General features: G+C 39.9%; 1 protein-coding gene across 5 annotated transcripts in view; it reads left to right on the top strand.

Moving 5' to 3' along the window:
- The window catches only part of fam13a (family with sequence similarity 13 member A), a 65,185-nt gene extending 42,381 nt beyond the window's left edge, over positions 1-22,804 (top strand). For 2 of the 5 annotated variants that reach the window (XM_079645107.1, XM_079645111.1), the window contains 14 exons: positions 100-158; positions 451-490; positions 9,832-9,985; positions 12,141-12,206; positions 13,979-14,195; positions 14,279-14,420; positions 14,587-14,668; positions 14,760-14,965; positions 15,115-15,198; positions 17,536-17,631; positions 19,142-19,225; positions 20,090-20,286; positions 21,352-21,453; positions 21,554-22,804. In XM_079645107.1, the coding sequence (XP_079501233.1) occupies positions 100-158; positions 451-490; positions 9,832-9,985; positions 12,141-12,206; positions 13,979-14,195; positions 14,279-14,420; positions 14,587-14,668; positions 14,760-14,965; positions 15,115-15,198; positions 17,536-17,631; positions 19,142-19,225; positions 20,090-20,286; positions 21,352-21,453; positions 21,554-21,677 (1,653 nt within the window). In that variant the 3' untranslated portion in view covers positions 21,678-22,804. The remainder of the gene's footprint in view (positions 1-99; positions 159-450; positions 491-9,831; positions 9,986-12,140; positions 12,207-13,978; positions 14,196-14,278; positions 14,421-14,586; positions 14,669-14,759; positions 14,966-15,114; positions 15,199-17,535; positions 17,632-19,141; positions 19,226-20,089; positions 20,287-21,351; positions 21,454-21,553) is intronic. The other 3 variants (XM_079645108.1, XM_079645109.1, XM_079645110.1) reach the window with 3 other exon arrangements.
- The last annotated feature ends 2,488 nt before the right edge of the window (positions 22,805-25,292 follow it).

Genomic DNA, 25,292 nt, shown 5'->3' with positions numbered 1-25,292 from the left:
TCTAGCAGTCACTGGAAGCCAGTGAAGGGAGCGGAGGAGCGGTGTGGTGTGGGAACAATTTGGAAATTAATGTTTGAATATGTGCACGTCCTTTTCCAGTTCATGGAATGTGTTTGCGAGAGACCCGGAGAAAACCACATGGAGACATTTCCTGAAGGGTGAGCTATTTAAAACTGTATATTGATCTTTTGAGGGACTATAAAGTCAACACCTGCTGAATCCTCTTTTCCCACCATCTTTTCCTATAAACTAGTTTGAGTGAAAAGCTACTGGCGGCCATTAGCAGCTGTTATGTTAAGCTATCTGTTAGGCATACTGAGGGGTTTATAGCATACACTTTATCTGATAAACACAGGCAGCAAAGATACACATGTAAGATAAACTATCTGGAGTTGATTTACAATAAGCTGGTGTGATCACTCAAAGCTTCTTTCTCTTTTGATTTTTCAGCTATGAAATGTCAGGGAAAGATGTCCTTTCTTCTCCAAAGGTAGGTTCACATTTCCTTTCCTACGATCCTCCCTCTGTCTGTTGGGTTGTCTTTTAGCTCTACTCATTCTTTTACTTATACACCATTGTATTGGATGGCTGTGAAAGAAAAGGAACGGCTTGATATTGAATCTCAATATGTTTTGTATTGTTTGTCAGGAGCATCAAGTTTCAAAGACTGCCAAGTTCCAAATGCGTCAGATGCTTGCTCAAACTTGTTATTTCGTTTTTTAAACAGTTCCTGATTCAGATGATAGTTTCACAAGTTTTAGACTGTGCTGTTTGGGCTGAGTTCTGCTTTCAGTTAGTCCACATCAAACATTAGAAAGTTTGAGCTTCTGCACTGAAATGCAGTTATCATGTCTACACTATCAACTAACACCTTGTAGGATGAGTCAAAAATAGATCAATTAAAATAAAACAAGAATACAAATGATGTGCAGTTGCAGTTCATTGCCTGGTACATATGAATATTCCTTAACTAAACAGAAAAGCAGTGGCAAACTAGCATGGTAAGTTCTTATTACTAATCTTTGTTTGACCGGTGTGATATTAACCTTCACAGCAGTTGTGTCTCTCTTACTAATCATTGTTCTATGACACTATCACATCTGATTTGTTGAACTGAACCTTTATTCCAGTTCACAGAAACATACGATTTCACTTTTTACAAAGGGAGATTTTAGAAAATCAGGAATTCTCCCACTGTTGTTCTTACACAAACATACAGCTGCTCCTCAGCCAGCTGTTCAAAACATTGTAGAAATTCTTTATACATTTTGTGTTGCTGTCAGTGTGATTAAAAAGAAAAATTCACAATTCTTAATCTGATCATCTCCAGTCCTAATGTTGTCGAGGACCCCTGAACAGAATCATGCAGCGTTGCTTTTCTAAGCAGCCCAGATGGATTTGACTAGAGTAGCAGCTCAGGCTGTGCCACAGAGCGGCCATCTGGAACTCGGTTAACACCTAAACAAGCAGGCCAAAAAAGTTCCTTAGTAGCATGGAAAGAGACAAAACAGTGCAGTTTGATCTATTCAAGGATTACTGCTTACGTAGTGTAGTGTAGTGTAGTGTAGTGTAGTGTACTGTGTAGTGTAGTGTACAGTGTAGTGTACAGTGTAGTGTAGTGTACTGTGTAGTGTACAGTGTAGTGTACTGTGTAGTGGTGTACAGTGTAGTGTAGTGTAGTGTACTGTGTAGTAGGGCTGTACCCGAATATTCGACTATTCGAATAGTCGTTTGTTGGCTAACTATTCGGGTTTCAATTTCATTATTCGGATATTATTATTTATTTATTTAAAAAAAGAAAAAAAATGTTCAAAGAAATATTTTTTTTTTTCTAAATGTATGCTATTGATAAAGGCGAATTGCCATATTCTTATACTATATTTATACTTTTGCACTGTTAAAATGCGGAAAATATACACAATCTCAGCCTGTGCTTCTGACATCGCGTTCACTCACAGTCCCGAATGCAAACGGCACGCTTCACACCTTCAGCCGTGTGGGACCATTTTAAATTGGACGACGGTAAGAAGAATATGTGCCAAATATGCAATAAGCAACTGGCCTACCACGGTGGCACAACAACTCTGAAAAGTCACCTGGATGCTGTAAGTAGTAGCCTAGCTTAGCTTAGCTGTTTTCAAGTTGTCATGATGAAGCTTCTTTATCCGCCGTTTAAACAGTAACGTTACACATGATAAAAACGTGCACTTACTTTGCTTGGAAAATAGTTGCAAGCAAGCTACCGAATTGTTTTTTTATATTATTTATTTTTTATTTTTATCCGAATAGTGAAAATAATAGGAGTAATGTGGGAACATCTGGGGCTAAGGAAATTATTGGCATAGAGTTGAGTAGCTAACTTGTGTCCATAGGTGCATCCCACGCGTCCCAGCCATCAACATCCTCAACAATAAAGCAGACCCGACAGTTACCCTACAGAGGACACATTTAGTTTTAATGTTTGCGAGTACTGAGACAATAAATAAATATAAATCGTAATAGTATGCTCTTTCTGCGCTTCTGCTTAACAGCGTGCTGTCAGGTGTCTCGGATTCGGAGCGTGTTATGAAACCTTTAAAAAATATATATTTTATTACAAAAAAATACAAATCTCTCCGCACCGAATATTTGAATATTCGCTGCGGATTACTACCGAATATCCGGAGCCCAAAAAATGGTATTCGGGACAGCCCTACTGTGTAGTGTAGTGTAGTGTACTGTGTAGTGTAGTGTAGTGTACTGTGTAGTGTAGTGTGTAGTGTGTAGTGTACAGTGTAGTGTAGTGTAGTGTACAGTGTAGTGTACAGTGTAGTGTAGTGTAGTGTACAGTGTAGTGTAGTGTAGTGTAGTGTAGTGTACAGTGTAGTGTAGTGTAGTGTAGTGTGTAGTGTACAGTGTAGTGTGTAGTGTACAGTGTAGTGTACAGTGTAGTGTAGTGTAGTGTGTAGTGTACAGTGTAGTGTAGTGTAGTGTGTAGTGTAGTGTATAGTGTACAGTGTAGTGTACAGTGTAGTGTAGTGTGTAGTGTAGTGTAGTGTGTAGTGTACAGTGTAGTGTACAGTGTAGTGTGTAGTGTACAGTGTAGTGTACAGTGTAGTGTGTAGTGTACAGTGTAGTGTGTAGTGTACAGTGTAGTGTAGTGTAGTGTGTAGTGTAGTGTGTAGTGTACAGTGTAGTGTACAGTGTAGTGTAGTGTGTAGTGTAGTGTAGTGTGTAGTGTACAGTGTAGTGTACAGTGTAGTGTGTAGTGTACAGTGTAGTGTAGTGTAGTGTGTAGTGTAGTGTAGTGTGTAGTGTAGTGTACAGTGTATAGCTGCTGTTCATTTGATCTTTTGGTCCTCTGGCGTAAATGGTGAACCCTGTTATTTTGTGTTGCTTTACAAATTAGTAGATCAACAGCAAATTCAAATATTTTATTTTGTATTTATTATTTAATCATAATCAAATGTAATCAAACCATTTGTTGCTTGCATCTTCCCAAATGTAAGATGCTGCTGCTTTTCTATCTTTTATTTTAGTGCCAATTGCATGTTCTGCCTGTAAACTATTTTCTGACGTTTTTTAAAAGAAACAATCAATAACTTAAAAAAATATATATAATTTATTTATATATATTTACAAATATTTCAGGACAACACTTTCTCAGTTTTTCTGTTTCAGTTCTGAAACACACAAACCCTCGATCTCAGTGTGTCGCTTTAGATCCGGCAGTGGCTCAGTCAGTAGGGGCTTGGACTGTGAGCCGCAGGGTCGCCGGTTCAAGTCCCCGAACAGACCTAAATATGGAGTGTGGACTGATACTTGGAGAGGTCCCAGTTCACCTCCTGCCCTGCCGTGGTGCCCTTGAGCAAGGCACTGGAGATCCCCCTCCCCCCACTTCCATTGCTGCCCGGGCGCTGTGCAATAGCTGCCCACTGCTCCTAGTACTAGACTCCTGGTACTACGATGGGTTAAATGCAGAGAACAAATGTCACTGTGTGCGCTGTGTGCTCTTCATGTGTGACCATTAAAGAAGGTTTCATCCCTCCCAATATTATTATTATACACACACGGCTCCCTCAGAACATGTTGTTCTCACACCATCAGAAAGCTGAGAGTTGGAATTGACAGCTGCAGATCACTGTCTTCAAAGATTACTGCAACACTGACATGGCAATTATATGCATATTTTATTAAACCTTTTACGCAATGGGATATTTTTGTTTGCAAAACAACTAAAGAAAGTGTATTTGTTAAATGAATCGATGGAGAAATGTGTTTGTTGGAGAGCAAAAAGAATGCAATGCTATCAGACAAGGAGTTTATCTCAAGCTAAATTGTGTGTGTGTGTGTGTGTGTGTGTGTGTGTGTGTGTGTGTGTGTGTGTGTGTGTGTGTGTGTGTGTGTGTGTGTGTGTGTGTGTGTGTGTGTGTGTGTGTGTGTGTGTGTGTGTGTGTGTGTGTGTGTGTGTGTGTGTGTGTGTGTGTGCGCGCGCGCGCGTTTGTACACTGTGTGTGTTTGTTTGTACACTGTGTGTGTGTTTGTTTGTACACTGTGTGTGTTGGCTCTCAAAACACAGCTTAATCATTGTCTAATGCACCCCCCAACACACACACACACACACACACACACACACACACACACACACACACACACACACACACACACACAGAAGCTCTGTCTATCTCACCCCTCCTTTGCACCAGCTGGACATCTCATGATGATGTAATAGTAGTTTGAGTGTGTTTCAGTAACAGATGAGGGTCCTGGGAGTGGAGTGCAGCTGTGTGTGTGTCTACGTGCGTGCGAGCACATACCTCTGAATTATTTTCAAACACAGCAGGATCACGCTGTGCTGTCACTCTGTTAATCCCCAGTGTTAGTCAGAACATCTTGAAGTGGGTTAACATTATACTCTCTCTATTGATGCCTGATTCTAGGGACTGATTAATCAGTTAAAACAAACTGCCCATCAAGTCTTTAAAATATGCATGTCTCTAATTAGTCATTTGCATATAAAAGGATTTGATAACAAAAGTGCATCTTGCTGAAGAAACGTTTGTCCCCTTTGAAGTCTGAGAAACAGTTGTTAAATCATGTGACGAGATGTTATTCAGTGTCAACATCTCTCACCTCTGAGACTCATAACATTACATAACACTCACCCAGTAGACTCTTCTGTTTCAAAGCCTAATGAGTCCATACTTTAATTGGCTGATTTTAGCACTTGACAAGGAGTCCCTCAAAGTAAACTACTTAACAAGCAACGAGTTTAGAACAAAGCAGACACTAGCGGCTAATAAACAAGTTGTTCTTTCATCATAAACTTTATAATTAAGACAAAACATGACAACAGACTGACATAATGTTAATGTTTCTTTAAATATCCGCAACATTGTCAATATGAACCGCTCATGATTAATTATAGGAAATGCATTAGCATAAAAGCAATTACTTTAAACACATGTTTCATCCAACATTTGAATAGTTGAGATTTGTTAGGGTCAACCCCCCACATGGATACATGACTCAGTGCTATAAACTCTTTCATAAAACCCCCTCTCTTAAATCTATACAACCAGAAAGGATGTACACTAATAAGCAAGTCTGTAATCAGACCAACAATGCAACAAAAGAAAAAGGTTCTTTCCAGGCAACCTAATTAATATTGACAAAAATAAAAGACAAAACAAATCAATAAAGGATTAGAAATCCCCATTTCTACTTGAGCGGGATGGTTCTTTATTGATCTTGGAAATGGGGGTTTAAAAGAAAATGATAACACCGGAAGAAAACACAAACCCATTCACAAAAGTATAATAATAATATCAAAATCTTAAAATACTTGTGTTTAAAAATAAAGAAACGGCTTGAAGTCCATGAAATGTCCAAAATAAACGTTATTCTGTGTTAATAAATCGCTTCATCACTTTCCACTGTTTCATTTGACATATCAACATCAATGATTCTTTCCATAAATACCCCCCAAATAACATGAAATGTGTGCCACTTTCCCGTGTTATTCCGCTCCGGTAGCAAAAAGCTTGCCAGCCATTAACCCAGCTGTGTGACGTCACACGTGGCAAACACCAGCCTCGTCTGGATTGTTTGTTTTGTATCCTTCCGCTATTTTCGCTCAACATATGTGTAACCGGACCTCGCTAAACTTTTTTTATCTAACAATTCATGATGGTGAAGCGATTGGTAGTTCAGTTTTGTGGTAATTCAAGCCGTTCAGGTCACAGTGTACACGAATTTCCGAAAAATAATATTGTAAATGACGTACTTTGTAAATTATTTACATCATGTGAAACCATTTTAACCAGTTCAGCTGCATGACTTATGTCGAATTACAGATCTGGCCATTGAAATCCCTGATAGCGGCCTCCCGGTTCAGGGTAAGTCTTCCGTATCTCGGTTACAGCACATGCAGGCAGCGGGACTCTGATTTTTGGGCCAAGTACACCCCAGCACCAACGCACAAACTGTCGATAAGCTGTATATCGATACTTCCTAATCAAAAAAAAGTATACAGATTATAAATATATTTGGAGAAAAATAAAATGTTATGTCGTACTATTATGTAGCAATGGTTACAAATTGGCTTATAACATGATATTTTTATTTTACTTGTACAAAATAAATATGAGGTTGTACATGACTGCTTGACAGAATCATAGACCTCTTATATATATTTCCTCACATGTGTAGTTGTTTCTTTTCCCAAGCATACATTGAACTTGCATACACAGAAAACATAAAAGCCAAGCTGTTTTTGACTGCTTGAAAGAGTTTAATGGTATCTTTAAAAGTGTACCATCATATCTGTAGCGACTAAAAGTATTATATGAAAGCAAAGCTGCAATACATAGGCAGTTGGGTCAATCAATATTTACTTACTGGTGTAGTGGGCCATCAACTGCTCTGTGTTGTTGTTTGTATTGAAGATAGATTGAGTCTCGCCGGCTGCGGAATCCGCTTCTCTTTCACAAGTTTCTGCCTCGTTGTTCGATTGCCGGGCAGGAGGCTCGTACTGATAAGGCAAGATGCCTTGAAGTGAAAGGCTAGCTGGTTCACTCTCTACTTCTGTAACTGAATCCAGATAACCCACCGAATCTGAGCTTGATTGATCGCTATCGCTGTCTGAAGTTGTCGCGTTGCTTGCCATTTTGACTGATTTGATCAAATGGCAACGTGTGACGTCACCGCTCGTTCGGGAGTGATCGGGGGCGTACTCGGCAAACTTCGGAACCAACATCGTTTTTTAACGTATATGTCATTTAATTATGACCAAACTTTAAAAAAAATAATAATAATTTATTCTGGTGATATCTAAACTACATGTTAAAAAACACCTGTGTTAGATGCATTACATGGCCTTTAAAACACATAAACCTTTGTGGACAAATCCAGCAACCGAATTTTTTTTTAAAAAGGGGCAAAGGACATCAGTTGAGTAGGTAGTCCTTCAATGTTGCCCTAGACCAGAGGTGTCAAACTCAATTTCCTCGCGGGCCACATTAGCATTATTGTTGCACTCAAAGGGCCGGTTGTAACTATATAAATATACATATATAAATATAAATATATAATATATATATAAAATAATGTATTATATTATTGCCTCTGAATTGGATTATTATCGGATAGGGTAATAACTAACTACGTCTGAAAGCAGAAGTCCCGGGCAAATAATTGCAAGTCTCTTCAGTGCGCATGTCACAAAACGAGATGCATTGTGGGACATGTAGTCTATGGGCAACCTGCTTCTGTAAAGTGGCATGTAACCGTATAATAAACGTATTCTATTCTTTGAAAGCTCTTGCGAGCCACATTAAATGAATTTGCGGGCCGGATTTGGCCCCCGGGCCTTGAGTTTGACACCCCTGCCCTAAACACATTCATGTTAACAATGTTAAAATATTGTAGCCATAGAGCACAAACCACTGTGGTCTGAGTGACTGAAGCTTTCTACTTGTAAGCCGAATAGCCGATCACAAAGAAACTTGTTATTGCCTGGTCTGAATCTGAAACAGGTGAACATCAATGTCTATATGTGAGTTGAGGAATATGTGCTCGTAGATCTGTGACAACAGGATCTTGAATGTTGATTGAGTGAGCTGGTGCAGTATGTACTAATTCATGGAGGGGGTGAGGTTTAGATTGGTGAGTGACGTCAAAGCTACTTACGGGAAATGTCTAGTGTTGCACGCTCTCCGGGCCCTAATGCCACTCTGTATCCTCTGCGATTCACCATCACATGAAGTTATTTCACATGTAACAGCTGAAGGGACGCGATAAATCACAGTGTTTGGCTCACTTCTGCAAAAATACACACGCACACACACACACACACACACACACACACACACACACACACACACACACACACACACACACACACACACACACACACACACACACACACACACACACACATACACAGACCTGCAACTAATTATGCTTGGACTGTAATCTCACATTAACCTGCCAAAAACAACAACTTAGTATCATTAACAAAACAAGAGCTTTTGTAACGAGACTCGAGAGCAACCCTTCCTGTAAGCCGCCTGTGGCATTAATGATGTCGAGGAGCCCCTGTGTCTTGATCTGTCTTTTCCTAAAAATAGCTTGGTCCCACGCCCAGACACAGGAAATGGGACCCCATGGGCTTAGCGCTAAGTGAACCATGGACACGTTCTAAAAACATGAGCCGCTGAATATGTTGTTTCCCCAAATCATTTACATTGCATTACAGTTTTATTACACATCTTTTAACGGAGGAAAATCTAAGTGTAGTGTACTCTGTTTTAGGGCTGCTCAATTAATCGTATTTTAATCGCGATTACGATTATGGCTTGCAACGATTACGAAAATAACGTAATCGAAATAAAACGATTTTTTTTTTATTATTACTTTTTTTTTTTTTTTGGGGGGGGGGGTTTTCAGTTGAATTATACTTAAAGTTCAAGGTAATCAACTGTTAAAAACATACTGTTCACATTTTTTTCTCCAATGAATGGTCAATGAATAATCGCATTTCATAATCGCAATTACAATTATTGACCCAAATAATCGAGATTATAATTTTTGCCCTAATCGAGCAGCCCTACTCTGTTTCTTATTGCACTATTTTATGTCTATATATATTTATGTTGTTTTGTTGGAGGAGCCATGCCATGTCTACACTGTCGCTACTGTGCATAAGACAATAAACCCTTTGAATATTTGAGAAAGTTTGAGATAGAAGCAGATAGAGGAGAAGTGGGGGGATGATGGGGAAACAGTGGGAGAAAAAAGAAAGGGGAAGTAATGAGGTGTCGGAGGAGTTGTTTCATGTCTGCTAAGAGAGAGAGAGAGAAGAAAAAGCACCCTGTCAGCCTACGTGTGCATGCTCACGTTTGTTTTTTTATGTTCTCACCTCCGACCCTTCCTCCCTCCCTCCCTCCCATTCTTTTTCACTAACACCCATCCACCCCTCCCTTCTGGTCTTGCTGCTTTGAAACAAACATGTCCAGAGCGGCGCTAGGGTGGGGAATATATATATGCATGTCAGGCAAGAGAGAAAGCACGGAGGACTACTGTGGAGAGGGAACAAGTAAGGGAGGAGTGAGGTATTCCAGTTGGGGGGGAAGACTGGGAGGAGCCAATCCACTCCTGCTGTCTCTACACACAGCCTGAGACAGATGGGCGGATGTTTTGACAGCAGAGGCAGCCAATCAGGAGCCGGGACCAGCCCCTCTCTTAGGGCAGGGCCAGCCTGTGGGAGTGCGCTGCTCAACTTAAAGAGTGTGTTCACAGGCTCGGCATCGTCGTTGAGCGCTCTTTTCTTCTTCTCTCATGGTTGTGCAGACGTTAAGGATGAAGATCCAGGAGTCGCCCGTCACTTGTGACACGGGAAGGGTCGGCGGGGGAGAGGTGCGAGCCTCTGACCCGGACTGCGAGAGCTGCGAGGACGTTCCCCGGCTGGACCTGACATCACTCACTGAAGAAAACAACTGGGGAGGTAAAGCTATGGGCTTTCAAACTGCTGGTTTAATGCTTAGGTTGTTCTCTTGCATGCAACACTTTGTCTCGAAATACTATCTGGAATACACGCCTTTTCACACAAACATGCCGAAAGAAATGTGCTCCATGCCCTCCTCCCAGCACTGCACGCGGGGGTCTGGGCAGCAGCTGCACACCTCCTCCTCCTCCTGATGCATCTCTTTCTGCGTCTACTGCTGGGTTTCATTGAAAAAGATCCTCTTAGGTTCTCGAGCCACTTATATCTGGCAGAGAAACACTCACTGGAGACGTGCTTGTTTGCCTGGTCAGAGAAGCAGCTCTGCAGACAGTCTGTTGTTTTGTTGCCTTTAAATTAGGCAACATGGGAACTTGTTTTTTTTCATCTCTTGGTGTAGCGAAGTTTAGAGCTCGTCCTGTGTTTTTCTTTTACCAGGATATAAAGGATACTATGCAATTCCTGTAAGACTCAGCTGCTGCTGGAGTTCCCAGTCAGAAATTAATCATTAAATTGAAGCTGGATATTTGATAACACTGTACCAGTAGGAAGTTGGCTTGCATTCATAGCGTTTATTGATCGGGGTTATATTTTTCAGATGTGTGCTCCAGTCAGGTTAGAATGACATTGTGACTGTTCGCTTTGTTATTCCAGTAATAGTGGTGGGGATGTACATTTAATGGCAGCTTTGCAAAAGATCCAATTTGAAATGCGTTTTAATGCGTATGTCGAATTTTTTCAATTAAGCCTGTTTTTTGCAGTTTCCTATATATTAGTCTTCAGCATTGCATTATTCCTCCTCCTCTAAAGTTCTTCTGTAGGTGTTTGTTTACTCAGCGGGCTTGGTGTTTGTGCAGAAAGGAAATCATGCACAATCGCAGGGCGCTGACAGTGTGATTGGTTTGTTAGGACGTTGCGACACAGCGGAGATGGGTGGAGGTATCTGAGCAGTGAAAGCAAAGCATTGTGTTGAACTGTAAACTACAATGGTAACCAACAGGTTGACTTCTGCTCTTACACCCAGTTAAGGGGCGTGGTTGCTCATGTTTTGACATGTTTCCATTGTAAATGTGGGTCTTCACTCCCACCACCACCATTTCCTGGTTTATGTGGCACTTAAGAGCAAAACTGTTCCATACAATACAACGCTCAACTTCAACAGCCTCGTGTTTGGAGCTCTCTAGTGGCCATATGTGAAATCGGAAAAACAACTGTGAGAGGTTGTTATTGTTGCTGTGCAGAATTTCAACACGAGGAAAAGAATGTCTCGAACTTGAATATTGTGCCTCAGCCAAGATGTCGCTTTAGTCTGTATAAAGGTGTGGTGTTAGTTTGATTCTCTCTCATTTGCTGTCTCTGATTGTGTTTGCTTGTCATTGAAATGCAATTGGCTTGAGGGAGAATGTGGCAGAGGATAGTTTTGTGCAGGATGTTTAGGAAATGTACAATACAGCTGTTTTTCACAATGAAACTAAGAATACATTAACTCATATTTTCTTCTTAATACTGACTTCATGGCAGCGAGTGCGCCACAGGGAGCCGCATGATTGGCTGTGACAGGCCACTTACATCTTACAGTGTCTCCTTTAAGTGCGTGAGAGTCAAACTGATCAGGTCCCTTGAAGCATGAGAGCAGGCAATGCAGGCCATTGCACAAACAATTTTCTAAATGCTGTGAGCAAAGTTTAAATTGAGTTTTTTTTTGGTGTAGCTGGCATGTTCATTCCTCACGAATAAGTGCCAAAAGAGGGATTTATGTTCCGGCGAAACTAGCCAAGCTGAATAAGCATTTGATAAAGCTGCATAATGGTAGCAAGCACTGTCTGGGGATGTGTGCATATTATACAGAAGGGGCAGATGAGGGCATTAGGCCTTTGTCCCAGTACACTTTGTGCCAGTTCCCGACGTAGAGACCTGATAGTTGCCACTGCCGTGTCCTTGGTCGTCTGCCAGCAAGGATGGAAAGACATTAACGGACATCTTCAACAGGAAGGGACAAGACTCTGTAGCTCATATGTCTAAAGTGAACTCAGATTCAGGGACAGGCTTGTTACTTTGGTTTCCCAAACGCACTGCAGCACGAAGGATGCATGCTGGTCCTTTCCTACTTCTGTTTCTTCACTTCTCTCCTCCCTTCTTCTCTTCTTCTGTCCTCTAGGTTCTCCATTATTTAACGCTCCTTTCCTTGATTTCAAAACCATTTTTCATCAGAGTTGTTGGGATGGTAAGTGTTATGTAACATCACCGTCAGTACTCACTTGCTTTGCTGCGATAATAACATAGCAAGAGCTGTCTGAGTGACCTTTCCTACTGCATGGCAACATGCTTGAATGATCTGGAACATTGTGGCCAAGCGTCTCACACACACACACACACACACACACACACACACACACACACACACACACACACACACACACACAGCAACCTTTAGTGAAATGGCAAACTGGCATGTCGTTTGTTTCATTAGTGTAGTTAATCCTAAACCATCAGCGAGCGGTTGATTTAAAGGATTCATTTCAAATGCCATGCGGCCTCAGTGACCGGCTGAACTGCTCTGCTAGATAATAGATGTCAAAGAGGAGGACAGTCAGCATTATTTAGTGTTTCACCTGCTGCTGTGAGCGGGCGCTAACATGCAACAGAGCTACTACTTGATAAACTGCACGTACCTAAAACTACAGGAGGACCCGCGGGACCAGAGCTGGAATTTGAGCTAAGTCCAAATCGTACGGCCCAACTTACCCCGGCTAAGACAAATATGCTTGTGCAGTTTTTGACTGGGCGTTCATATTTTCACGTGTGCTTTCTGACACTTTGAGTGTTTACTCTGACGGTTGGTTTCTTTCAGAGCTTGTTTTCTCTCCCTCCATCTCATCTCCCTGTGAACAACTCGTGTCTTTCATATCTCCTGATGTTACAGGACTCGCCTTTTCCATGAAGTCTATGTTTTTGTTCCTGCTGAGTTTCATGTTTTCACTGAGTTTCTATAGAGATTTCCCTCCTTACTATAACAGTTGACTCTGAGATTTCTCTGTCTAGTCTTGTTCTCATGCTTGAACACTTACCAGGTTTACTGTATCTCTCACCATGCAGAGTGGAAACTAAAACTCTACAGGGGTCGCGCCCTGACATTGTCCCACAAAGAGCCAGGCTTTATTTATAGACCCGGGAATTGTCAGGGGTATCTGCATGGCTATTTTCAACCAACATAATTATTACCAGAGGGGTGACTGTGAACCAGGGGACTAACAGTAGTGGGGGGGGTGTTCTCTCCCCAAGTTGCAAAACAACATCTGTGACTGTCGAGCCCCAGGGGAAGTTTTCTGTTCGGGGGAGAGAGAGAATCTTCATCATGTCCAGTGACTTTTACATCTCCTGAGAACATCCCAGAAAAATGAGCAGTGAGAGAAATAACATAAAGTGTTTGAAGAGAATACGTGCTGATCTCTGGGAAATTAACACATTGTTGGACTTTCTTAGAACACTTTTATCATATTGTATTTAACTTGCTCTAAAAAAATACTGCTTTCATTTTTATACCCCCAATTATTATCTGTTACAAAATCATTTCAAACATTTCCTGACTTCAGCTTCTCAGTTTTTCTTATTGATTAAAGACAGTAAATAACTTTCGATTCTCCACTCTTGGTCAACAGCCAATAATCTCCCATTTAATTAAACAGCCATTCAAAATAACTTATCTATTCAGATTTGTTCGTTGTTGAAGCACAACCTTTTCAATTAGAATGTTTTTATGTAAAATTATTTTTACTTAAAAATGATAAACGATATGATAGCATTCTGGTTCAATATGCAGACCGCAGAAGCTACAGCGCTCTTTGGGGTGATATGATGAGTCAGCTTTAACTGTACTAAGACAAGCTTTCTGTCTGTCTGCTACCAAGCACGCATCACATTAAAAACATCCCTGACTAACCTGTCCTTAGTTTGCATGGTGTTAAAAACAACATGTTTGTTTCTGTGTTTTCTCAGAACCAGTCCCAGCATACCCTCCTCTGCAGAGGGAGAGCATGGACCGTGAGGAAGCTCGACTGTCCCCTCACGCCGGGGGACGTCTGATCCGGCAGCTCCTGGAGGAGGACAGCGACCCGATGCTGTCGCCGCGCTTCTACGCCTACGGACACAGCCAGCAGTACCTGGACGACACGGAAGTGCCTCCCTCACCACCCAACGCACACTCATTTGCCAGGTAAACACTTTTTTCAAATGCTTTTTTATGGCGAGCAGTAAGGAGCTGTCCGTGAAATGAACAACCCTTTTGTATTTCTCCAGTCGCAGACGGAGTTCCTCTCTTGGCTCCTGCGACGATGATAAAGAGGAGTTGACGTCCGCCCAGCTCTCAAAAAGGATCCACGTGCTGCGGAAGAAGATCCACAGATTTGATGAGAAGTTTGAAGACGAAAGAAAATATAGGGTAGGCACAGGAGTGATACTAATTTCATTTATCACATTGAAAACAATCAAATCTGACCCATAAGACATTTCACGAGTCATAAACACTTTTATTGAATGTCTCTTATGAATTTTAAATGGATTATAAATAAGTTATGAACAGAGAATAAAGGACTTTCTGTATCCAGCCCTCCCACAGTGATAAAGCCGGAAACCCAGAGGTGCTGCGATGGCTTAATGAACTGGCCAAGCTTCGTAAAGAGCTGAAAGGTAACAGAGGAATGAAAAGCACTCCTGAACACACACGTTGGAATAAAACCAAGAAAGCTCATTTAAATGTATTTCCTCTTTTCTTCAACAGAGAGCAAGCTGATGAAGTCTGAAGAGGACCTCCCGCCTCTGACCCGGCAGCGCAGCAACACTCTGCCCAAAAGCTTCGGCTCTCAGCTGGAGAAGAAGCCGCAGCAGGAGAAAGTACCGAAGCCTCCCGTGGAGAGCAGCCTGGAGACCATTTTGAAGAAGCTGCAGGAGAAGAGGGAGGAGGTGAACCGCCCCGAGGACATCAAGGTAAGACCAAGGCCGCGGCGGATAAATAAAACATATACGCACTTATACAGCTAATGGATGTGTGTTATAAGAAAATCAAAATACATTTCAAATCAGGCAGACACAGAGTCAACCCCGGTCTGTTATTAAAATGCTTTGATGTTTCACAGGATATGACACGGGAGCAGATCGGAGCGGAGAAAGTCGCCCTGCAGAAAGCACTCCTCTACTACGAGAGCATACACGGCCGACCAGTAAGTCCTCCCTCCAATACACACACACACACACGCACGCACGCACACACACACACACACACACACACACACACATACACACACACACACACACACACACACACACACACTTTATATAAATACAGCAATTCTCAAAAGGTCAATCCAAGCTGTAGTTCAGATTAGGGCTGCTCAATTAATCTTATTTTAATCGCGATTACGATTATGGATTGGAACGATTACGAAAACAACGTAATCGAAATAAAACGATAATCTTTTTATTATAATTATTACTTTTTTTTTTTTTTTTAATACTTTTTTTTATTAATTTTTTTTTTTTATACTTAAAGTTCAGGGTAATCAACTGTTAAAAACATACTGTTCAAAAAAAAATTCTCCAATAAATTGATGTTTTCAAAGTAAATGGATAATCGTTTTTAATAATCGTGATATTAATTATTGACCCAGTGGAGTGAGTGGAATATGTTGAATATGTTTTACCAAAAATGTTGGCTATATTTTAAGGAGTGTTCAGGTTGTGACAGTGCAATGCAACATGTTTGTTGATCTTGTTTATTGGTATTTATTATTTTGATATTATTTATTTAAATGTAGACATGAATGTATAATTTATTTTATTTTGTTTGGTTTTTCAGTTGATTACCCTGAACGTATAATTCAACAGTTCAAAAGTTCAAATTATTATTTGTATTTGTTTTAAAGTACAATAAATGGATGTTTTCAAAGTCAATGAATAATCGCATTTAATAATCGCAATTACAATCATTGACCCAAATAATCGAGATTATGATTTTTGCCATAATCGAGCAGCCCTAGTTCAGATCTCCTGCCAGCCATGTTGACCTAAAACTGAGAGAATCTTGTTTACCACTTCACTATGACCCAGATTGCCAGTGAACGGTGAATAATGTCTGAAGCTAGAGCGTGTGCAAATGGTGAGCTTTGAGCTTCAATTTATGTTGTTAGAAATTCTGACCCCACAGGAGCTTTGGAGTCATTTAGGGGACAACTCTGTCTGGAAGAGTGAACTATAGAGGAGCTGACAGGCACTTTTTTCGTTGTCAGTCCCAAATACAATTGCAATAATTGTGCTGTCTAACCCCTGCATGTATGGTCGTGTATCAGGCAGAGCTGAAGAGTAGTTAACCGGTCTGGGTTAGCTTTCATTTTGTGTTAGTGAGCGCCCTATAGGGATGTACTGAATAACTTTTCACATTTGAAGTGTCTTTCTCAAATTATTTCTGAATGAAGCTTCAAATCTCTGTTTTCATATTTTCAGACACACTTAAAAAAAAAATCTCAATCTGAATAAATAAATGGGTAGATAGACAAAAAGTACATCTTTGACCACACTGGAAATGTTGTTTTTTAAAAGGCCAACAAATTAGGGTTGCCAGAAACTGACCATGATCAAAATCGATTATTCGGAAGCCCTGGCGAATAATAATCGATTATTCGACCGACCCCCCCCCCCCCCCGCGGGAGAGAAAGAAGAAAAAACTCAGTCGAAAGCAATTCCGTTGTTTTCTTTACTGGAACATGTTTAACAGTACAAACAAAATAACCGACAAATTTAAAAAAAGGATGCAGCTCCTTGAACTCTTTTTACCTGCCGCTTTGTTCATCTTTAGTCGCACGTGTGAGGGAGAGGGGGGGCGGGGTCGGTGTAGTCTGCTCTGCACGCAGGCTTCCTCCAAGTTTACAGTAAAACAAACTGGTGGTGTGACCAATGGACATTTACAATTATTAATACTATTACTATTATTAGCATTAGTCTATATTTTGGTTTAAACTAAGCCAGAAAAAAAAAAAAAAACATAAATAATAATAAAAAAATATATAAATAAAATCGATTTTTAAAAATAATATTCGATTATGGAGACTGTAACGAATATTCGAATAATCGAATAATCACTGGCATCCCTACAAAAAATATGGATTGAATACCAACATTTCCCTAGAAAAAACATGTTGTGAGGTTTTTTTTTATTGGACTTTTGGACCTAACAACGTTCGGAAGTTGTTTGGAAATATTTGGATCATACCAGTAGGAAACAACCCTGCGCAGCCACCACTCTAATCTAATCCTGCAAATGGTATAATACTAATAATATTAGTGTAGCCTTAGTCTTTATCTGCAACTGTGCGGAAGTACCGGGTTTTAACTGAATGAATGACGTGCAAAAAAATACTGCTTAGTATTTGAATGTTGATGTGATATTTTAATATTATCAATTATCCGGTAAATAGTGCTGCAGCAAGTTACTCAGAGGAAGACCGAAAGAAGTGAATGATATGCTAACAAGGTGTCTTTGTTTCCAAACTTTTTTACTTCAGGTCACCAAGAGCGAGAGGCAAATCATGAAGCCCCTGTACGACAGATACCGCCTGGTGAAGCAGATCCTGTGCCGAGCCTCCAGCATCCCCGTCATTGTAAGTTCCACACCTGAGCCTCCCTTCCTTTTAGTTTCCCTCCACAGCTGTCCATTGGTCCAGCTGCTCTTGGACCAGCGAGTGGCCCACGTTGACAAAGCGCCTGCAGACACTTAATCCCAGCTCATGTTGGCATTAGTGCCTGTTGTGTGGGAACTGGTGGCAGTCGTGCCACAGACGCGTTATCCACCTTTCTAAATCCAGCTTTAAAAGCTCAATGAATCCCCCCTGGTCGTAAAGCAGCTCATAGGTGGCAGATTGAGTTCACAGGAAAAGGCATCATGAGCATCTGAGTGCAGGAGAGGGTCAGAGACTGGAGATGTGGGGACTTGTTTGCTCAGAAGTACTGCACAGTATATGCATACGAGTGTCGGGGTTCTTACGGTCATTCAAAACCTGGAAAAGTCATGGAAATTCAAAATGCTAATTCCAGGCCCTGGAGAAGTTATGGGAAACAATATTTTTCCCAAAGTTTTGGAAAATTCATGGAAATGTAACTAAAGTTGCATCAAATGTAATTTATATTTTATCTAATCGCCGAAATAGTAATACTATAATGCTAATAAATACTGTATAGTGATGAAACGTGAAATGGTATTTAACTGAGGAGGTGTTTTGCTGGTGAGAGATTTGAGTTGCTTTAGCGTGTAGAAGCTAGTAAGCCAACTATTTGATTTGTTTTAGAAAGGCACAACAGGGTTCAGACCTTATTTTCCTGTTCCATGTTAAAATAAACCATTTTCAGTGGCAACGCTGAGAAAGAGTCATGTTTTTGGTCATGGAAAAAATGAGGTAAAGGTCATGGAGAAGTCATGGAAAATCATTGGTGAAAAAGTGTATGAAGCCTGGTATACGCTTCCTCTTGCTATCATTTGTGTACTCCATTTTTTATGTAAGAAATCATCTCTATTTATCTGTTATGTAATGCTCAACCTTTAATCCCAATTATGCAAATCGGGACAACTGCCAGAGACTTATGATGCAGCAATTATATTATCCTGGAGCCATTTGTTTTTAGCTTTGACTCCAAAACAAAGTTCCATTTCGCCTCTTTTTTGTTCCCCAAAAAATCAAAACAATTTGATTACAGGCTTGATTCTGGTTGATTTTGAAAGGGGGCTCTGAAGTTACTCAAACAGGGTAAAAACGTTTGTTTTTTTCCACATTTATTTTTTCTGCTGGTTTACTTTACTGCTCTATTTCGTATTCTCAGCTTCCCAAAAAATAAGCTCCCATTTTTTATATTTGGTTTCAAAGCGTTTCAATAAAGAGAGTTGTGAGGCTCCAGATGATGGCTCACATTCAGGCTGTCAGTTTTAATTTTGATAAAGTTAGGTTTTCCAAAATAAATGTCATGTGGGCCTCCTGTGGAAAACAAGGTGGTGGAAACATTCCACAGGTTTAGACAGAGACAGAGAATGAGGTGAAAGGGGAAGGCAGTGTGGCGTTTCCTCGCGGCCTTGCTGTAAACACAGCATGGTTAACGCCTCCTTCTCAACCGTCACCACAGGGCTCTCCCTCCAGCAAGCGCAGAGGGCCGCTCCTACAGCCCATTATCGAGGGCGAAACAGCGCTCTTCTTCGATGACATCAAGGTGATGAGCTGCTGCTTGAACAATCAGTCGCCAGCTCCCCTCCCTCCCCCCATTTAACTCCCGTCACCCCCTCTAATGAACGTGATTGCTGCCTGTTGATTGGGCGGCTGCAAACAGCTCCAGTAGAGACGTTGAATCAGTAGCTGCCTGGATTTGATGTTGGAACCGCTCTGTGATTTTTATAGCAGTACGTGTTGTACTCTAAAGGATATCTCTGGTTTATTACAACCTCATTTTGTATTTATTGTTCATTTGTAATAATTATAATATGATTGTATTATTCTAAGTTAATTGCTAAGATCTAGTAACACACAGTGATTCAAAAGGTGTAGAAAACATTTAGAAAAAAAAACATTTAGTGTTGATACATTATTTTATATTTTTGGTTTAGGTAGAAAGTACTTCGCTTTAATTAGTTTTCTTCAACGCTGTCATCTCAGTTATGACTTCAATAAATAAAGCAACACAAATAAGACGCAGGTTGTAATAAAGCAGAATGCATCATGTTAGTTACATTTTGAGGACAAACTGTAATCAAGAACTAAACCATTGTGCTCGGTGTATTTTCAGGCTGTAGTTGTTTCAGGACTCGTAGCTCACATGAAGTCGGTTCTTGGTGATCTGTGTTCTCTAGTTGACTGCCTCTACTAACTCCATCCGAAACACACTAATGGGTGTAGACATGAATCACAAACCAGGTCCGTGGGAGTGCACTGGTCATGATTGATTTCCCTTGGGGACTAACACTGCACGACCCTCATGCACTGCGGTGTTTGAGCCTGGACGCTTTCGCCTTTGACGCCACAGCACGATGTGGCCTCGTCCCCCCTCAGGCCACAGTTTGACCTCTTTGTGTTTCTGCAGGAGGAGGAGGACGGCTCGGAGGACGACGGGGACTCCAAGACGCAGTTCACCGTCACCGTCCGGCCAGACCTCAGCGTGCTCGGCTTCCTGGACCACATGGAGGAGGAAGCAGACGGTTTCATCTCACCTGTGGACGACCTGTCGCCCTCGAAGAACACGACAGACATGAGGCTGTCCAACCTGCACTCCGCCACCATGTAAGTCACTGAGAACTGAGAAGACTATTCTCACATGTCACATTACATCTCAGACCAACATTCAGAATTTAAGAAAAACATTTCGGAACTTTTATTTCAATATGTGCTAGTTTATTTTTCATTTCAAGAGGAACATTTTTTTCATATTTATTTGACGGCTGAAGATATGAGATGTTTACAATGTCACAGACTCAAATCAATAATATGTAAGTGATGCAACAATATGTGACCCGCTCTATCGAAATCAGTCGGAAATCGCAACGGCTCATTCCAAAATGAAAATGGATTTGCAAAGTCTTGGCTTTCAGAATATGAAACTTCATTTCCAAAATCAAACGATAAATACGTGTTTGAAGCTCGTAAAGGGAAGATGACAGCTCTCCCTCGCCACTCGGCTGTTCCGCAGCGCAGCTCCCCCTCCCTCCGCTGAAATTATGAATGTAAGGCGTAGAGTAATCATAGATAACACGGCAGGGTCCGTTACGGTTTGTTTTCATCTGATTTCAAATAAACAAAATCTTTGCTTTCAGAATATTAAACTTGTTTCGGCAAATTCAGATGTTAAATACAGCTTTGAAGCTTGTGACGGTATAATTACAAGCAGAGAACGGAGTAACGTGAAGTCACAGGAGGCATAACAACAGCCGGTGTTTCTCGTGACAGTCATTATATAATGTGACATATTTTAGCTTAATATTTGAAGTACAAAAACAATCGTGATATCTTTAGAAAGCTAGGAATCTCCTCTTTCCAATACAACTCCAAATGTGTCTTTGAGTCAATGCGATTGATTTCGATAGAGCAGGTCACATATGGCTTCCCCTTGTGCTCCCCCATGGAATAAACATTGCATCCATATTGTTGCATCACTATTATCAATCTTATCATTTCTAATAATAATTTGTCATTTAAAGGCATTTTACCTCAAGAGTGTGTACTTTTTTTTTTATCTCCAAAAAGTACTTTTTTAAGGATCTGAGTTCTTCATCCACCACTACATAATAAAACATTTAACCCATATAAATATTGTAGAGCAAAATATAACAAATATTTCCACTCTCACAGGGAAGAACTCGTGGTGCAACTCCAAGAGAGCCGGGAGGAGAAGAAGAAACTCCGGAAGGACCTGAAAGAGTTTGAAGACCAGTTTTTTAGACAAAACGGAAGGTAAAGAAAACATAGGCGAGAGAATCAACATTCACATTGAATTGTTTTTCCACCGCTGAACCTTCTCCAATTCTCAATGTTTGTTGTCTTGTTCCCATAGAGTCGCGCAGAAGGAGGACCGCTCCCCGCTGGCCGTCGAGTACAACGAATACAAACACGTCAAAGCCAAACTGCGGCTGCTGGAAGTCCTCATCAGCAAACGAGGATCGACTAAATCAATCTGAGACAAAAAGAAATAAAAGACTATGGACTTCAGAGATACAGTCAAACACATCTCACCCTGTAGGAACAAATATCAGATGTTCCTTCTCGCTACCGCCTGTTTTTCCATTCAGTCGAGCTCATGCTGGGTTTTCTTCGGGAGCCTGCAGAGAGCCGCTGAATCGTGGCTGATTCAAAGCGACACAAAGTCACCTGAGAAGTTCCCTTTCGACAAAAAAGCCTCACCTTTATAAGAGCGAGGACATTTCTCAAACACACACAGAAAAGCTGAATCACAGTTTTATAGCTAGTAATTTATTTCTATCCTTTTAAATGTTTTCATCACAGAAACAGAAAAAGTTATTTTTCTCACACTTTACTGTAGATGTCTTCAAAAATATAGATATAAAAAGTATTGCTGTTTTTTAAAGAAGGATTTTTGTGATCAAGATGTATTTTTGTAAGGGAGATGTTACTATTTGTATCACGTCAATCAGCTTAAGAGTATTCACTAAATGGATAGCTTTCTCTATTTCAGTTCTGACCATCGTATAATGTCTGAAATAATCTTATGTTACTTCTCTAGAAGTTCAATTGAATATTTGTTCACTATAAGAAGTGTTTTTAATATAAATACAACCCAAAGACAGTGACTCAGAGAACAAACTGCAAACCAAAACGGCTCATATTCATTAAAACAGCTTATGTTGTGATCACTGGTACTTCGGCATTAGACTGTATATTTTATGAATTGACATGCCTTTTCCCCCCCTCCATCTACTTCCTGTCAAATAAGCTATTTCTCTTATTGAAATCACTGCTATGTTTTTGCTCACATTGATAAAACATTGAGAAATGTTTGTGAGAAGGCTTTGGAGGAAAGAAACAGCAGCAGTCTGTTTTCTTCTCGTCCACCTTGGAGCTCGTTGGTTCTTTTTGTAAATATTGATCACCTGTGTATGTTTACGTTTCTGTGAGCAAGTACATTTTTCCTTTCTTTCTCCAAAATGGATGATTTGTCAGTGTGAATTTCGTTTTTACTGAATGTAAACACTGGCCAAGACTTAATGAATTTTGAGTGTGTACATTTTAGTACATAAATTGTTATTGTATTTTGTATATATTATGAATGAAATCAAATTTTTACTGAGTTTTTGGACTGTTGATTTATTTTGTTTGAGGACGTGAAGAAGAATTATCATATGCACAGAACATAAACGTTTTAGGTAAGGAAAGTAGTATTTTTCCAATTATTTTATTCATTAAGCAACCTATATTTTGTTTTCGAAAATGGCAAATACGCCAAATCATTTTCGGTTTACAATGATATACGATAGCGAAAACAGGAAATCCTCACATTAAAGAGGCTGCGATTGTGCTTGAAGAATTATTTAAACTATTAATCAGTGATTTAATATAAATTATTTATTTGTTGGGGATCACATTATTACCTAAACTTAACAGGGTTTATAAATGGACACATTTTAGATGCAGCAAATAGGACAACATCAGGATGTTAATTTGAGTTGTATTTAGTTATATGAATGAGGAAGATTAAACCAAAAGTAAATACAATAAACTAAGCTAATGATAATGCAATCATGAGACACTGAATTGTTTTATTGAAAAGGTTTGCTGTAACAGTTATTCGTAGATTTCAAACAAAACAAAAAAATCACATTTTCTAAGCACATTAAAAGGTACAAAAAAAGTAAAGGGCTGCACAAACCTTTGCATAGGACTAAACTGTAGAAGAAAAAGCTTCAATGCATCAAATTCTGAATTAATATGTGTAACGTATAGCCTATGTTCATGCAGTATAGAGCAAAGCAGAAAGATAAACTGTTCTAAGAAAACATCTCAGAAAAGTCCAGTGTTTAAGACCTTTAAGAAGAATAGCCCAGAGTTATCATCACTACATTACTGGACTGTTTCAGGTTGTTATTGCTGAACGGTTACACGAGTGTCAATTAATTTACTGCAGTCACTTTGACACCACTGTCGTGTATGAAATATATAAAAAATATACGTATATCTAAGACCATTTCACACACATCACCCCAATGCATCACCTTATTAAACATCAGTTTGTAATAAGAGGTTTGACTGTAGGATTAAATATAGCGTCAGGGCAAGTTTAGTATGACATGAAGGATACAGTTTATCAGCTTACTCTAAAGTATTTAATAGGTTATCTGCCCACACTGTCAAATATAGTGTCATCCAGCCGCAAATGTCACAATTGTAGTATCTGCAACTTGGAAACAAACTAATTACAATTATTAATTTTAATGATTATATATTTAGTACTAAAATGACATTTTAGGACATAAATGATGCACTTTCTGGTTGAGAATTAGCTTAGCTTAGTAGGCTAAATATGAAAAATACAGATAGCAGCCGGTTAGCTTAGTCCATTAAACAGCCGGAAATGGGTAGACAGCTACTCTGGATTTGTCAAAATGTGACATTATCGAAAGAACAAAAAACATCAATTAAAATGTCAAATAGCAAGGGCTAGGCACCTGGCTACTATTAGCACCGAGCTGTTGCCAAGCAACCACAAGCGGCAAATAGCATAACTCTGTATCACTATGGATGAATATTAATATATCAAACTAATTTCTGAATGACTTTATTTAAATACTTAATTCGTATAAAGTAATGTACATAAACTAAATATGCTATATTATATATGCGGCCTAGTTTGAATTTATCCCAATCTGGTCATGGGTCTCACCGGTAGGCTAGCTAGGTAACAAGTTCCAACCTTCCAACTGAGAAATATCCAGGTAAATTACATAACTCGATGTAAAACAGAAGATTATATTTTTTAGCACGCTCTTTTTTGTGTGGAATAAACAAACGAGATATGAGGTGTTGATATATGCGCTTTTTGTAGGCTTTGGGGGTGCTAGTAGGTGGTTTTGTTACGGTTGGGGAGAGCTAGCTAGCGTTAGCTGTCTCACCTCTTCTCCAATCTTTGTTCGAAGCTAAGCTAACCGGCTGCTAGTTGTTACCATATGTTTAACAAGAACATGTTATACATTTCCACCAGGAGGCAAAACATTTTCCAAAATGTCAACATTTTAAATGACAATCAGGATCTGCTTTCACTCAAGAACATGCACACAGACAACAACCACTAAAAAAATAACTCCGCTTTGTCGTATAGGTTTTTGCTGTAGAAGGCAACACTGTTGAATGCAGGTTCAAAGTCAGCTGCTCTGTGAATGTGATCCACAGCTCAAAACAAACAAGGAATTGCAAAAAATATTCACCATCGAGCATCTTTCTGCCTGCTCAAGACTCTCACATTGTACTTCTTAAATGTCAGGCAGAGAAGACATGATGCTGGTGTCCCCATTTGAAAGGATAAGCCGGACAAACACTGCTCCCAATGTCAAGGGTAAAGATTATATTCAAAGTACTATTTACATACAGTTTATATGTTGTCGAAAAATAACCATTCTATTTATTAAATTAAAGTAACAAAAAGCAGATATAGTGTCTCAAGTTAATAAAACAATTATTTAAAGGTAGAAAATATCAATATCATTTAAGTAGTTGTATATAAAATACACAGCTGGTCAAAAAAAAGAGACAAAAATAAAACTATACATGTAAAGCCAGTTTTT

Source organism: Notothenia rossii (assembly GCF_949606895.1).
Source record: "Notothenia rossii genome assembly, chromosome: 1".
In the NCBI taxonomy this organism is placed as follows: domain Eukaryota; kingdom Metazoa; phylum Chordata; class Actinopteri; order Perciformes; family Nototheniidae; genus Notothenia; species Notothenia rossii.
This window is presented reverse-complemented; position numbering and strand designations above follow the sequence as displayed.